This window comes from Ipomoea triloba, chromosome 15 (genome assembly GCF_003576645.1).
Source record: "Ipomoea triloba cultivar NCNSP0323 chromosome 15, ASM357664v1".
NCBI classification, from domain to species: domain Eukaryota; kingdom Viridiplantae; phylum Streptophyta; class Magnoliopsida; order Solanales; family Convolvulaceae; genus Ipomoea; species Ipomoea triloba.
Window position 1 is genome coordinate 346,185 of NC_044930.1, and position 15,464 is coordinate 361,648.

General features: G+C 37.6%; 3 protein-coding genes across 4 annotated transcripts; 1 reads left to right on the forward strand and 2 right to left on the reverse strand.

The window, feature by feature from the left end:
- Positions 1-3: 3 nt before the first annotated feature.
- Positions 4-3,528, reverse strand: LOC116007247 (ras-related protein RABC2a). The gene is made up of 6 exons (XM_031247874.1): positions 3,042-3,528; positions 2,094-2,162; positions 1,841-1,906; positions 1,232-1,353; positions 649-777; positions 4-464 (listed from the first exon to the last, which is right to left on the reverse strand). Exons 1-6 carry the CDS (start codon positions 3,190-3,192, stop codon positions 354-356), a joined length of 648 nt encoding a protein of 215 aa, XP_031103734.1. The 5' UTR covers positions 3,193-3,528; the 3' UTR covers positions 4-353.
- A 1,649-nt stretch (positions 3,529-5,177) lies between these two features.
- On the reverse strand, positions 5,178-10,963 carry LOC116007412 (protein fluG). 2 transcript variants are annotated; one of them, XM_031248072.1, is made up of 18 exons: positions 10,674-10,963; positions 10,054-10,305; positions 9,859-9,926; positions 9,390-9,505; positions 9,189-9,294; positions 8,865-9,021; positions 8,584-8,679; positions 8,308-8,356; positions 7,778-8,049; positions 7,424-7,596; positions 7,157-7,277; positions 7,032-7,084; positions 6,826-6,955; positions 6,563-6,708; positions 6,271-6,459; positions 5,959-6,188; positions 5,667-5,809; positions 5,178-5,533 (listed from the first exon to the last, which is right to left on the reverse strand). In XM_031248072.1, exons 1-18 carry the CDS (start codon positions 10,836-10,838, stop codon positions 5,471-5,473), a joined length of 2,529 nt encoding a protein of 842 aa, XP_031103932.1. In that variant the 5' UTR covers positions 10,839-10,963; the 3' UTR covers positions 5,178-5,470. The 2 variants fall into 2 exon arrangements, with proteins under 2 accessions (XP_031103932.1, XP_031103933.1); XM_031248073.1 differs by lacking the exon at positions 10,674-10,963 and having other exon boundaries at positions 9,390-9,561; positions 9,793-9,926; positions 10,054-10,192.
- A 1,422-nt stretch (positions 10,964-12,385) lies between these two features.
- Positions 12,386-14,204, forward strand: LOC116005515 (UDP-glycosyltransferase 73C6-like). Its single transcript, XM_031245724.1, has one exon. It carries the CDS (start codon positions 12,598-12,600, stop codon positions 14,068-14,070), a length of 1,473 nt encoding a protein of 490 aa, XP_031101584.1. The 5' UTR covers positions 12,386-12,597; the 3' UTR covers positions 14,071-14,204.
- Positions 14,205-15,464: the final 1,260 nt, after the last annotated feature.

The following is a 15,464-nucleotide window of genomic DNA, read 5'->3' on the forward strand; positions in this document are numbered from 1 at the left end:
AAATAGCACACAACACCCGGGCTAGTAAGAATTGCCAATTAAATCGGAGAATGATAATAAATACATTCAATTTGGTTTTCTTAGCAATCTCCATGTATGGACAGGAAAAGAGATCAGAAAACCAAACTGACCATTCACTATACACCTAACTAATAGAGAGGTCATGGCAACATTCCCAGAGCAGCAGCAGCACACTAAGTAGGACGACCTCAAGCACGAAATAAAGCAGCAGCATGAGAAAACGAAACCCTCATTTACAAATCTGGTCACAATCTGTCCAGGAAACATGCTCCCCGTCCAGAGCACTTCGTACGATACATCTGTCAAGAGCAGAGTCTATATCCCCCATTCTTCTATGAGCAACAGCCTCCACCAGTTTGTGTTTGATGTTCTTGTTTCTGCTTTAAGATATTTCTCTTCACTGTGGTAGATCCTTTTTCCAAAAGACTAGGCACCTCCATTATCTGGAAAATATAAAGTCTCTTATCAGGAGTGTTCTTTTTACCAACTCAGGGCATTACGCAGTTTATGCACTTCGACAAACATGATTTCATATGTTCCCCTAGGGTGGTCCCATTTTTCTGGTAACTTAAAAAGTGCCCAATAACATGCTTTAAGGTCCTAAACAAGTGATGGTAAGTGTGTCACCTTTAAGGCAAGCTCTTCAAAACAATGCTCCACATTTTCTCGTGTCCTTGCACTACATTCAAGAAATAAACTTCCAAGCTCTTTTGCCAGAGTTATACCTTCCTCCCTGCTGACAGCCCTCTCAGATTCCTAAAGTTGCGGAATTGTGAAAGAATAGAAGATATAATTGTTAAGTAATGCTAGTCCAGCATAAATATCAAGAAATCTTCATAAATTCAATTTTACAGTTTATACTGTTGAAGAAAGTTGACCACAGAGAAGATAAGTATGACGGCTTTCCTTTTTTCCCTTTAGATGGTAGAGGCATTGATTTGTATCTCAAAGTAAAGTTATGCTTTACCATATTCACACACTAACAGGCAATACATTTAAACAACTAAAGTATATTTAGGTGAATCCTCACTTTCTCAGCCCACAAGACAGCAAATTTTTTATGAAGTAACCTGATTGTCAGAATCATATTGTAAATGTGAAGCAGATTTACGGATCACTGAAAAAGACATAAGAAATTGCCTGGCTGCAATAAAATTAATTTTTCCAAGACTTTACAAAACCAAAGAGAAGAATCTTTCAGAAAACTTACTCTGTCAACTTTGTTCCCAACAATCATTTTGACACAATCCTGATTAGTTGAGTAAAGCTCCATCTCTTTTGCCCATACGTCAGATATATTTGTGAAGGTAACTCTCTTTGTCACATCATAAACTACACAGAACAAAAAAATACAACTCTTTCAATGAAATCTAAGAGACTTGCCATTACAGGGAACTTATAGAGATTGTTTTGCCTATGTCTACCAAGCATCATACCAAACTGCATAAAAGTAGAAGCTAAAAGAGATGTTCCACATGAATGCACCTAGGTTGTTTGGTTCAAATTTTGGACATGGGAAGATTGACAGCCAGGATAAATTTTGGAATAAAGATCAGCAATGATAGGACTAAGATTTGGACAAGTAATCCCATGCTTGGTTGATAGATTGTTATAAGGAATAAGGATGAAATAAGTGAAATTTAATGAAATCTAAATTAAATGAAAATGAAAGCTATCATGTGCAAATATTTTTAGGATGTAGCTGTCTATGGTTAATCACCTTATAAGGACCAATTAACATCTCTCTACAAGGATAGGAACTCTTTTATTAGGAAAGCAATAAACCATTCAATTCATCATATACATATTCCATACATACCAAGAATGATTGCCTGAGCACCTCTGTAATAAGAGCTTGTCAATGTTCTGAACCTCTCCTGTCCGGCTGCAAAAGGAATTATAAATTCAGAATTAGGTAGTTCATTAGATCTGGAGAAAAATGTGCAGTATATTTCTTTTGGTTCAAGAAGTCTATTAAAGAGTACATTGTATTAGAACAGTGAAAAAAGTTTATGCAGCACTAATAAAACCAGAGGATTGTAAAACACAACAGAAGGTTGCATTTCCAATACCTGTATCCCAAAGTGTAAGTTTCAGTCTTTTCCCACCAACAGCGAGCGTCTTCATCTTAAAATCAACACCTGTCATAAGCAAAGAAGTATAGGTCCCAAATTCAACACCTAGTAATCTAGTATAAGCAGAAATGTAGACTTTATAAGGATTCATAGTATACTAATGTGGTTAAATGCTATAGTTACTAATTGCGAATTTATCTTCTTAATTATGATTCTATTTTCCTAATTTGTCCATGTAATAGTTTCACTAGGATACTCCTTGAGTCATGGTTCATTTAGTAAACAGAAAATGGCATTTGAAGTAGAATTTTAAAGTGACTTAGGATATGTTGGGCCCAAGTCGAAATCAAATCATGGACCAAAAGAAGACACTTCACAAGAAGTACAAATCCAGCTTTGACACAAGCTCCATAACTTCATAGTCACCATTCAAAGACATAATATAACAATATGACACTAGAAACTAGACAAAGTACAACCCAGCCAAAACCTATTCGCCACTCTTATCAACTACACTACATTGTGGCTATTAGATTGCGTTTTCCAAATTTATGCCCCCAGATCAGACAACAGCTAGCTCACAAAAAGAGCAGAAAGCAACAACATTAAAAATTAAAAGAATTCTACAGGAAATCAACGGAAATTTGTCCCATTGCCAAATTCATTTCGTTAACCACCAACTACAACATGGAAATTGGACATCACAAGTTTTCACCTTCCACAAATATTACCGGATTTAAATGCAATTTCGTGTAGTTATAAAATTAAAGCACATACTTGATTATAGTAACTGATTTCCAAATCATAAAAATATACAAACAGATACAGTAGAAGCTCATGCTGAGCTGCAGTAGCTCTAGCAAGCTCCAATGTCCATATCACAAGATCAAACCACGAATTGGATCCTATTACAACTGATTAGGTAAAAGGAAGGAAGTGGCGTACCAATGGTAGGGGCAAGATCGTCAACGGCATTAGAAATGAAGCTGACGAGCAGGCTACTTTTTCCTACTCCCGAATCTCCGATCAACAAGATCTTAAACGACAGATCAAACCCCCCGCTACTGCTCTGTCCTCCAGTCGACGACGACCCCATTCTCTCTCTCTCTCTAGAACCCCAGCAGCAGCTAAAACTATGCAACAGTGACAGCGCTTTCTACTTAAGAAGAGAAAAAAGAGAGCAGAAAAGAGGAAAAGCTTACAGCACCATTCATCATCCGTCCAGTATAGTGTATAGCTAAGCACAGATAAAATATAAAGAGAAAGGAATATATAATTGCATATACACACAGACACTATGTATATACTGTATGCATACGGTTAGAGAGAGAAAAGAATAGAGTTGTCTTTTTCTTTCACTTTCTATCTCTAAAACTGATACTGTAAAAAAGGATTTGCAGATGCGATTCCGTTCTTGCGGACAACTCAACGGACAGGTCGGTTCGTGTCGAAGGGCAGTTAACGGGAAGTAGCAATTTGGTAATTAGATATGACATGAGGGGCGAAACTGAAACTGAAACTCAATTGGGCTCCAGCTCCCATTTGTTTTGGTGGTGGGTCGGTATCTGTGGGCCTTGTGCGGCTGCGGAGTTGGGTCTGGGCCCGATATGTCTCACTGTGAGGAACTCTCTAGGCACACGCACATTTTCTTTTCTTTTTTTTTTTTTGATTTTTTTAATGTTTTATTTTTGATTGCCCATATGAGTTTAACTCACTGGTTTAGTAGACAGTATTTGAGAGAAGAGACCAATGTTCGATCTCGACAGCCCCAGTGTGAGGCCTATTAGGTATCTGAGTTTCATTGGAAATTGTACTTGATTATCAACTTTTCGGACCCATTTTATTAAAATTCATTAAAAAAAAATTAAGTACTCACTATATATTAGTTAGCATGTTGTCATCTTAAGTATTAGAATGAAACTAGAACAACTCAACTAGGGTGCACCATTCAATCAAAACCCTCTTTATTGCAAATGCAATTAGAACAAACCAAAAAGCAACATAATATTAATATAGCATGTGATGGGGAGGTGATAGCAAATAGGGTTTGAATTAAGGGGGTGGGGGTGGGGTAGGTGCATGCAGGCAACAAGGCAACCATTTTTAGAGATTGATCAAGACAAGATATTATATAATTCACATCATACTAAAAAGCAAATTATAAATAGTCCAATGGCCTCTTGATTTTGACAAAAAGGAAAAGGGAATTGGGGATAAAACACCTACCATTGAACTTTTCTTTTTTCTCTCTTAATTTTATCTTTATCTTGTTGGACTATGTTGTTTGCTTATTTTTTTCCAACTTTTCAAAAAATATTTCACCTTAAATAAAAATTCATGAGGGTCCTAATTGGAGCAATCTTAAATGAGTTTTGAGGGTATTGCTCATGTGTTAAATGAAGATTATTCCTAACTTGCAAAATTACTATTACATGTCACTAGGCTAGCGTTGGACTAAACCTTTATCTTTAAATAAATATTATGAGTGTTATATTGCACTTGTTACAATCACGCAAGTCTAACAAATTTTACATTTTCAAACAAGTCTATTTCCATTATTAGTCCAAAATCAAAACTTTTTTGTGCCCCTTTTGAAATGGCATTACCATGATAAGATACATCAAACTCTTTTTCTATATACAAAAAGAAATTTTACCAGAGCAATTAACATGAATGCCGCATATTATACTTACTACAATTACGTAAATATAATTAATTGTATCAGATACGATTAACATTGTTACTAACACTATCTGATAGCTATTAAAAAAAAAGTTTATGAAAATCATGTGGTGACATTTTTGATAGGACAAGCGGTTCTTTTGGTTTGGCTAGAGTATCCATTTGAACTGCCGAGAGCGACCAGTGTCAGCGTCACGGAGCAGCCCTAACACCTGTCGCCTGTTTACTTGAACTTCCACATCATAATTCTTTGCCCCACTACCAGACAATACAATATATTTCCCAGGAAAAAAAAAACACACACACACACACACAAATATGTATACAACATCATCATGATTCTCATACTGTTATATATCCCATAATTATTTGTCTCAATGGACAATGACACATTTCATCTTTTTCAGATTTAACTCTGTCTCCCTGTGCTTATTTTAAAGTGTTATTGAAGTAAACTCATGTTAACAACATGTTTATTATACATGTTCCATGAAACATTGATCATGAAAACGTTGTACTGTTTTGTTGGTAGTACTAGTCCAGTCCTAGTAGCTTCTTGGACAAGAGTTAGAAGATTGTGCTAAAAAATGCACCTCAAAAGAATTCAGTCATGGTAGTACTATTGTATCGCATAACATTGTACCTAAATACTCTTTTATTTCTTGAAACAAGTCTCGCAATACCATGGAGGGTTAATATTTGTGTATAAGTTCCTTGTAAGCCTCATTATTTTCAGAGTAATACTTGATCTCAGCCTGAAAAAAGGAAAATTGAGCATCAGTTTATAATAGCGGCTTGCTAGAAAGGTCTCCTATCGTTGCGATCTTATTAGGGTCATAACCTCATAGCTTTTCTTTTAAGATGAAAAGAGCATTGTACAAAACAAACCTTTCGAACTGCTTGTATGGCAACCAAGAGCTTCTCGTTGATCAAACCTTTGAACGTTGTGTTTCTCTCCAGGGCTTCCACCGACTCTGCAAGAGATTTTGGTAGTCGTCGAATACTTGCTTTAAGGTTTTCGGGATTCTCATCTGTTCGCGGGGAAATCAATGCAAGCAGAATATCACATCACAGTTCAAAAATGGCATTTAGGAGCTAATGACAAACTAAGACAAGGAGCAAATTACTATGTTTTAACTTTTAACAGAGCTGACATTGTAAAAGGATTGTGCAAACTTACCGACTGGTTCGGGGAGAGTTAAGCATCTGCGCAGACCCTCAATCCCAGCAGCAATGATCGAAGCCAGACCGAGGTACGGGTTTGCACATCCATCAAACACCTTAACCTCAAAGTTTGTAAAGCCATTTGGAACTCCGGGCGAACTAGCTGTTCTTAGTGGAGCCTCTCGGTTTTGTCTCCCCCAACACTGGTACGCTCCACTCCATGTATTAGGTTGTATCCGATCATAACTAGCCATAAGACGACAGGCCATTATTAATAGAATAACAACATAAGACGACGGGCCAATATTCATTAGTCACGAACTATTACCTATTAGGAACAGGCGCAGTAAATGCCATTATCGAAGGAAGATGTTCCAACACTCCAGCCATGAACGCTTCCCCGACCTTGGACATTCCATGGCGAGCTGATCCACCATGATCCATAAATACGTTTTCTCCATTCTTGGACAAACTGAGGTGCACATGTGACCCTGAGCCAATATCGTCCAATGCATACCTAGATAGAGACAAGGCACAAAAATACCAATAAGGAGAAAATTACAGCAATATAACTGTTTCGCCCTATAAAGTTCGTTACTATCGTTCTTCCTGAGACCTACTTTGGCACAAAAGTCGCCAGCAATCCATGTTTCCTTGCAACGGCTCTAATCACTTCACGGGCAAAAATTAAGGTATCTGCTGCACTAGCACATTCTGTGTATCCCAGTGCAAATTCAAACTGGCCATTCCCGGATTCTGCATGTAGCTAGGCACAAAAACACAAAACGATTTCTTAAATTCTAATTCAGTAGACACCATTAGCCCCATATATAGCTGTTGACACCTCGTGGAAAAGGTCGAAAAAGCAGCAATTTTTTCTTACCTGCTCCACAGTAATATTTAAGGACTGAAGCGAAGCAACAATCTCTTCGAGTACAGAGGATGCAGCATCGAATGATGCAGTAGAGCAGTACATAGTATAGTCAAATGGTAACCATTCTTCTTTTCCCTCCCTGTATAATACCATTGGTTAATAGACATTTCAAACTCGGAAGGGAAAATGATCAGCTAAACGTTTTCCCGGCATACCTGACTACACTCTTGAAGAGAAAAAATTCGTTCTCGAACCCTGCATTCATCACCTGAATACGCAGCCTCTAGACATTAGATTACAAATATTTTCACATTTCCCGGGCTAATAATATTGCACATACCAAGTCGAATTCATCCTTTAAGACTCTGGAAACTCTGCGCAACGCTTCTCTTGGACAATACTCCCATGCTTTTCCAGGAGCAATGCACATGTCTGATAAAACCATTTCTTGCTGCTTTGCCCTGTATATACAATATAAATACATAAAACACGGTTGCCAATACATTAAGGACTGAAGAGAGAAGAAAATTCCTCCATAAAATAGGATCGGGGAAAGAAAATAACATGCCACGTGAAATTGAGTGAATAATTTTAAACCACTGCCTACCATGGAAGTTTGCATTTGGTTGACAAATCGGGTATTAGTCTGATCTCACCGACGGCACTCAGGTTACTCCCATCAGCAGGACCATCGCTAAATGAACTCATGCCCATACTAGCACAAGTTAGCCCCACACCATTCTTTTGAATGTAATCGTTGAAGCGTTTTTGTGTAACAGCCTAAAAGTGATGCCAAAATGTAAATGATATTTCCAATCATAAAACATCAAAGTGAGTGCTAATATCACATTTTGAACATAACTGATAGGCCCAAAATCAAGTGAAAGAAAACATGAAATACAGTAATCCCAAGGAACAACAAAATTGCAGAGCAATTGAAAAGGAAAACAAAAGAGCTTACACGGCATCTATGCTGCCCAGAAGCATCTATCCAAAGAATGCGCACAAGGGTGACATCTTGTGTTTCACTGTTCGAATCTACCTTTGCATGGGAAGGGGATTGATCAGTTTTCGAATTCAAAGATTCAACTGCAATATTAATCTTGTAAAATTGCTTTGCATTTTCTGAAAAGATGTCTCGGACTGCAGCAATAGCTTCTGTAATTGACAGATCACCATCCATGCATGCATCACGTAGAACAGTGAACACAACTTCACGAGCTTTCTTTGCACCTATTAACACAGTCAAGTTGGCAACAACTACACATTAATTAGCATCAATTACTTTACTACTTTGAAGAGACAAGTAGAAGTTATTCTTGAGCAGTATTCATTTTCTATTCATGAGATCAATAGAATGATCTTTACACTTCCAAATTCTAAATTTCAAATAATCCTACTAATTTAATGGTATAAAACAGTGGAATGATCTTTTTAGAATTGAGAGTTAACGTGAAAGTTCTCCCTAAACAAAGCTCTGATTGGACTAACCTAAGTAGAAAGCTTCAGGGAATGCAACCCCATCAGTGCTGAACATCACCTGCCAATATTTAACATTCAGTTGAAAATCACTCCGAAAAGTACAAACTTAATTTGACTTTCAGAAAACTAGAAGAAAAAATAACAGATTTCATCGCCTGAAAATGAAAGATAACTTACCTGCAGCCATTTCAATGTGTAATTTAATAATCTAGTCTTTGGTTAAGCATGTAAATTTTAGTCTAACAATATAATATATTAATGCACTCTTAAGTAAATGATTTTCACCTTGTTCATTGGAGCAAGCTCCAGAAGTTCTTTAATTGATGAAACCATCCCATGGAAGCTAAGTTTAGGAACCGCGAGGCCAAAATCAAGGTATACCTATAGTTGACAATATTGCTTCTGTCAGAGACATGAAGCTATATTTGCATATAGGCATATATATAGCTTCCAAATGGACTAGGAAATACAAGTGAAAGCATCGAAAGCTAAGCGCTAATGCAATATTAGCTTCAATGCCATAGAAGTATTACGAAGCAGTTTCAAACGGAGGCTTAAAATCTTACTTGAGAGTAGACAGAAGCTAGATAGGAAGCTTCCTTTGAGAATGGATATGATGCATGCAAAAGAACTATCCTACACTTGCTGAATCTTTTATCCTCGAGAAGATTGCGAAGATGAAGAGGATTAGACAGCCTCAAATCCAAATCCTTATCCCCAAAACTGACGAAAGAATAAATTAAAACGTCATGAAAATGAAAAGGCGTAATCTTTGCATACACATTACATAATAAACTTAGGAAGACTATGCACTGTTAAGGAATATAAAACATGAAGTTTGATGCAGTGAGACTTTTGAGGATAATGCTAAGCTATTTGCTTTTTGTTACCCCGTGTGTATCTGAATGGGCAAGTCAAAACTTTGAGCCACCTCTAAGGCATGTACGAAGATATAATCAATGAAGTTCTTGTTTGTAATGCGGGCAGGACCGCCAGCTGGAAATCAAAATGGTAGAACAACTATGTCATCATTATAATTATAAATCCTCATTTTGCTCAACTTTTTATCATTGGCATTTTGCCTATCTTACCATGTAAGACAGCCTTGAGGCCTTCTTCAGCCTCCTTCGCAGTGACCTCGGTATTAAATTCAAGACCACTGCGATATGCTGCAATGCTTTTAAATGCAACAACTTTATCTGCTAAAGTATCAAAGCTTAAGGAAAATAACAGAAACGATAACTCTATATAAAAACACAGAACCCATATTCGAAGCCCGTAAGGGCAGCTCAAGTGGTAAGAGAGTTACACCTGCAGCCGAGAGGTCGTGGGTTCGAACCTCAAGCCCTTGAGTTTGTGCCGGTCAGCTATGGGTAACCTAGGCTGATTTACCTCCTTGTGGCTCTTTGCCGGCTAGGGTCACAGGGCGAGGGCTTTACCCACATACTCACATAGTGAGGAGTGGGGTTTACCTCGTTAATAAATAAACAGAACCCATATTCGAACATATGTGCAAAAGCACGAAGAACGAAAATACAAATAAAAGTACTGAAAGGATATGATTTCAGTCTTCCCATAAAAACCTCCATGAATGAATCCAAAGTCCATGTTTTCTTCTCTGATCTCCCCTAAAATAGTATCACAGCAGAAAATTTTCGAATTTAATAGAGGCATTATAAATAACAGCATTCACAAAATGAATGTCGTGTTGAAGATTCCCAATTGCATTCGTATTGCTAGGAATTATGATATTACCTCGTCGAGAATTTTCTCAACCAAATGCTCAATCCTTAGTATTCTACCAACAATTGGTACAAAATTCTTGTGCCACTCAACTTCATTCTTCATATCCAAGTCAAGCCCATCATCAATAAGCAATACAGAAATTCCTGCAGCCTTGAAGCAGAGAGCTGTGCTCTCTTCCAATTTATGGCAGCGGCGATATTCTTGAATGGCATGTAGAGATATGTTTGAGCCATATAATTCAGCAATTTCCCTTATGCTTCTCTAAATTAAAGACAGGATTAAAAAAAAAAACCTTAAACCAAAAGTCACATGATATCATACTAGCTAAGTCTGACAAAAATAGCAATATAGGTATCTACTTTTCACATTATGCTTCAAACAATGTACTATTTATGTTAAAGGTTCAATCTTTTTCTTTTCTTGGAAATTAAAGCAGCAATCTTTATTCACATTCTCTAAAAGGACTGTGAATCTATCATCACTATCCATTTGTATTTAGCCATGGGTATACAAAACATTGCCTAAGCTGGTAAACCAGAAACAAACCACAGAGACATATACACACATACACTCACTACCCAAGAAAACAGATATGTAGGAAGAAGAAGAAGAAGAAGAAGAAGACAAACTTTGAAATTGATGGTATGTAGGGCGGAGGACAAGGCGTCGCCGGTGGCTTCAGAGAAGCAGCTGAGAAAAGGGAGTTTGGAGTGAAGGCTGACTATGTTGTGGGCATGAGCATCCACCAACTTCACCTTCTCCACTGCTTCTTTCAGCTCAGCAAAGCCTTCCATTTTTTCTCAGTTCGGACCTCCCTTGTTTCTCAGCTCAACTAGACTACAAAAACTAGTTGAAAAGTATGCCTTTTTAATTGCTTTTGACCAAAGATTAATACTCCCAGAATCCCACAGTTCTTTTTGAAACTCCCAAGAATCAAATCGCAACTTGTGACAGATAATTTAGAATATACCACATGCCTTCCGCTTATAATCTTCTTTAAAAAAATCACAAGTTTAATTATTGTCAATGTTTTTTATCAAATTTATTATATAAAATATTTCTAGTGTGATTTATCAATTTCTTTTTCTAATTACACCTTTAAGAGCAATACATTAGTGGTTTTTGCTCAAAATTTTGAAGAAAAAAAATTAACATATGATTTTTAAACTAGTGTAAGAGGTGGGTTTTTTTTGAATTTTTATTCCTGCAAGAATCAAGATATGTATTTTTGTGGGCCCCTATGCTACTTTAGCTCTGAACAATATGAAGACATCAGCAGTCAGGTGCGCGTTTTATGCACCTGCTACGCCTAGCTGGCGCGTGCAATAGGCGCGTAAGTAACCTTTGATTTTTATTTATTTATTTTTTTTTTTTTGTTCTGTGCATGTCAATTTTGTTTTTTTATTTTTTTCTTTTCTTTCCTCTCTGCTTTTCCTTTTCTTTCTTACCTGGTATGACAAAAATTAAATAAAATTCACAACTGATATGAATGCTCTAAATAATGATGAATAAAATTTTCTGCCATCGCATGAAAGTATCTATCTTTCTCATTTTGGTTTTCATGTGAGTTTGTCAAGATATGATGAATGCTGTTGCCCAACCTGCTGTACAGTATAGATAGGGGGCATCAATAGTTGTAGCATGATAGTGGTACATACTAGTTATTTCTTTTTGTTGAATTTGTGAAGTTATCAGAAAGTCAGAAACCGTATCCTGAGATGGGCCTGTAAGTAGGACAGCATTGATTCCTTCCATTAATTTGTCAAGACACCACACTGTTACCATTTAGATCTGTATATGGAATTCGAATTGAGTGATTCCATTCTTAGTTATATAAAGACACGACAGGACAATAATAGCTTATTCTATTCAAAAAGATGTAGTTAAGTGAGTGAAATACAATTATTATATCATAAATTCATAAATTTTATTATTACCAAAAATATAAAAATAAATAAGTTAACTTAATAATATACAAGTCAAGCATTTTGTGCTCAGATGACATGTAGTAACTTTTCTGTATGGCGAAAGGTTATGAGATCGAGTCGGTACGATTAAAAAAAAAAACTTTTTAGTCCACCTTGTCACAAAAACAGACTTTGACAACTCATCCCATCAGCCCGCATGGACAGTTCTAACCCAAACATACATTTTTTTCATTGTCTAATTTTAACTAATTACTTTCACCCATGGGGCGTACCAACTATTTCCATAAATCCGCCTGCCAGCCGGCCCTGCCCAACTTATCCTTTTGTTCGACACTTGTAGTCATAGGATAATGCAATATAAAATATAAAATTCTTCTGGCCACCACTTTCAATAAAACTGAAATTAAAATTGCACATCTTTCGGTGCCATCCATTTCCTTGACTTCGTTGACTTCAATACTCTGATCCTGCAATAATCTTTTGCGTCACCCGCCATTATTGCCGGCGGCTTGCCCCAAGATCTAAGATCATATCACACCCTTTACACGTCACTCTCGCCATCTTAGCTAGCTCTCATCTTCATACACTCCATTCAGAAAATTCAAAAAGTGCCTGCAAGGCTGCAATGGCGGATCATAGTGCCCAGATTCATTTTGTTCTTGTCCCTTTGATGTCTCCAGGGCATCTTATTCCCATGGTGGACATAGCCAAATTACTAGCACACCACAACGTCGTCGTTTCCATAGTCTCCACGCCCCTCAACACTCCCAGAATCAAATCCGCCGTAGATTTCGCCGTTAAATCCGGCCTAAAGATCAGGCTTTTGGAGCTCGAGTTCCCGGCCGTCCAGGCCGGCCTGCCGGCCGGATGCGAAAACATGGACTCCCTGCCGTCGCGGGACGCGATCAAGAATTACTTCGAAGCCGCCGCCATGTTACAGGAACCATTCGAGAAACTGTTCCAGGATCTGAAACCTCGTCCCAGATGCATAATTTCCGGGAAAAACCTAGCCTGGACGGTCGAAACCGCCCGCAAGTTTAAGGTTCCGAGGTTGTTCTTCGACGGAATGGGGTGTTTTTCTTTTGCATGCACACAGAGTCTCCACAATTCAAGAATCCACGAAACTGTTTCCAGGTTTGAACCATTTACAGTGCCCAATTTGCATCACGAAATCAAGTTGACCAGAGCGCAACTCCCGGAAGCCCTAAATCCAGGCTCAGAAGACTTAATTGATGTTAGAAACAAGATAGTCGCAGCCGAATCTATCTCAGATGGAATCATAGTAAACACATTCGAGGAGCTGGAACAGGATTACATCCAAGAATTCAAGCAAACCAAGGGAACAAGAGTCTGGTGCATTGGCCCAGTTTCAGCGTGCAACAAATCAGAAACGGAGAAAATAACAAGAGGAAATCCCAATCCCCCAACAAAAAACAAACACCCATGCCTGGAATGGCTTGATAGCCAAGAACCAAAATCAGTAGTTTACGCCTGTCTTGGAAGCATATGTGGGCTATCTGCTACACAGCTTATAGAAGTTGGGTTAGGCTTAGAATCATCAAATTCCCCCTTCCTATGGGTCATAAGAGGAGGCGAAAAATCAAAACAGTTAGAAAAATGGATCCAAGAAGAGAAATTTGAAGAGAGGACTAATGGGAGAGGCTTCATAATCCGCGGCTGGTCCCCGCAACTCCTTATCCTGTCCCACCCTTCCACTGGGGCGTTCCTGACACACTGCGGATGGAACTCGACTCTGGAAGGCATCTGTGCCGGGAAACCAATAATCACGTGCCCGTTGTTCGCAGAACAGTTCATCAATGAGAGGCTGATTGTGGATGTTTTAGGGAGCGGTGTTAGTGTGGGAGTGAAAGCCGCTGTTGCCTGGGGGATTGAAGAGAAATCTGGGCTGGTAATACTGAGGGAGGATGTGAAGAATGCTGTAGAAAAGGCAATGGAGAACAGCCAAGAAGCAGAGAAAAGAAGGGAAAAGGCTGTAGAGATTGCAGAGATGGCAAAGAAAGCCACTGCAGAAGAGGGTTCATCTTATCTTAGTGTAAAAGCTTTAATCCGAGATGTAATTCAAGAAACTAGCTTTTAGCAACCTAGTATACAATTATACTAGCAATTCCATTTTTTTCATTCTCTCCCAGGATTATTCATAGTTTCATGTTTCATGTACACGCTACTTTACTATGTATAATTTGTGTGAAAACGGGGCATGTTTTTCGATCTTATTTTTGAAGCAACCTTAGCCAAGTTGATTGAAATATTATACGTACTATGTCGACTCTCAATTGGATCGGAGTGGCCTATGGGTTTTCTTAGAGTTTCTCTTGTCATCCAGAAAAATAAATGAAGAAAAAGATCAGACGTGTATGGATATAGTTCATAGATAATAAATGTATGGCCCAGGTAGCTGGCTGATTTATTTTGATCGTGGAATCATATGTTAAGTCATTAATTGCTTGCATTATTTTCACATACCCATCCCAGCGCATCTTGCATACCCTTTTGTAGTACAAATAGCAACAGATTTTGTTTTACATACGAGCAAAGCAACCAAAAAACCAGACAATTCAATTATTTTAAGATTATTGGGCTATTATATTGGCCAATGGCCAGCGGTCTATTTTAAGGTATTATTTTATAATTTAAAAAGGTATCATGCATGTGAATCTTCAGTGGCCACCTCATCAGTCTGATATTTCCTGCATATATATATAAACAATTTCCAAGTTCTAACATAATCTAGTACGACACAAAAGTTAAGGTTCAAGTTAAATGAACTGTTGCGCATGCATCTGCACCTGCACCATTATTTGCATCTGATCTGGGACCATCCAGCACCCTCTTTTATCTATCTCGCTCAGTAAATATTATATAAAATATTTTACGATATATATCCTGTGACCTGTATATATCATGTAACTAAAGAAGGAAATACATTGAGTGGATAACATAATTTTTTTTGTTTTGTAACTTTACTTGTCAAAGAATTATAAGGTGGCAAATAATCAATAGATAGCTCTCCAAACCTGTTTTGTCGTTGTTATGGTGTTAAAAAAACAATAGAGGAAAACAAAGAACTAAAAATTAGAAACAATCAAACTATGTAAATCCTATATCAAGAGCGGACAAATACTAGAGTAACCATATATCGCATGCAATTAAATTTATTAACAGTTAGCTTGTCAATCACAAAATTACAAATTTAAGTCTGAGTTGAAATTTTCTTTAGTAACTATTTATTAGCGTTCTTGGATTCTTGATTTAATTTGACGGATGAACCACGAACAACGTAACCCGTCCTCATACACATGCACTAAAGTTGTGTAAAAGAGATTAATTACTTGATATTCACAAAATTTTGCTTCATTCCCAATGAATAAAGTGATCATAGTTTTTGGATAATATTTGTTTGGTCACATAGGGGTGGGTGGCTAGAGATGAGATGCGTGTACAAAGCTAACTCCTCTTCTAGGGTACACGACA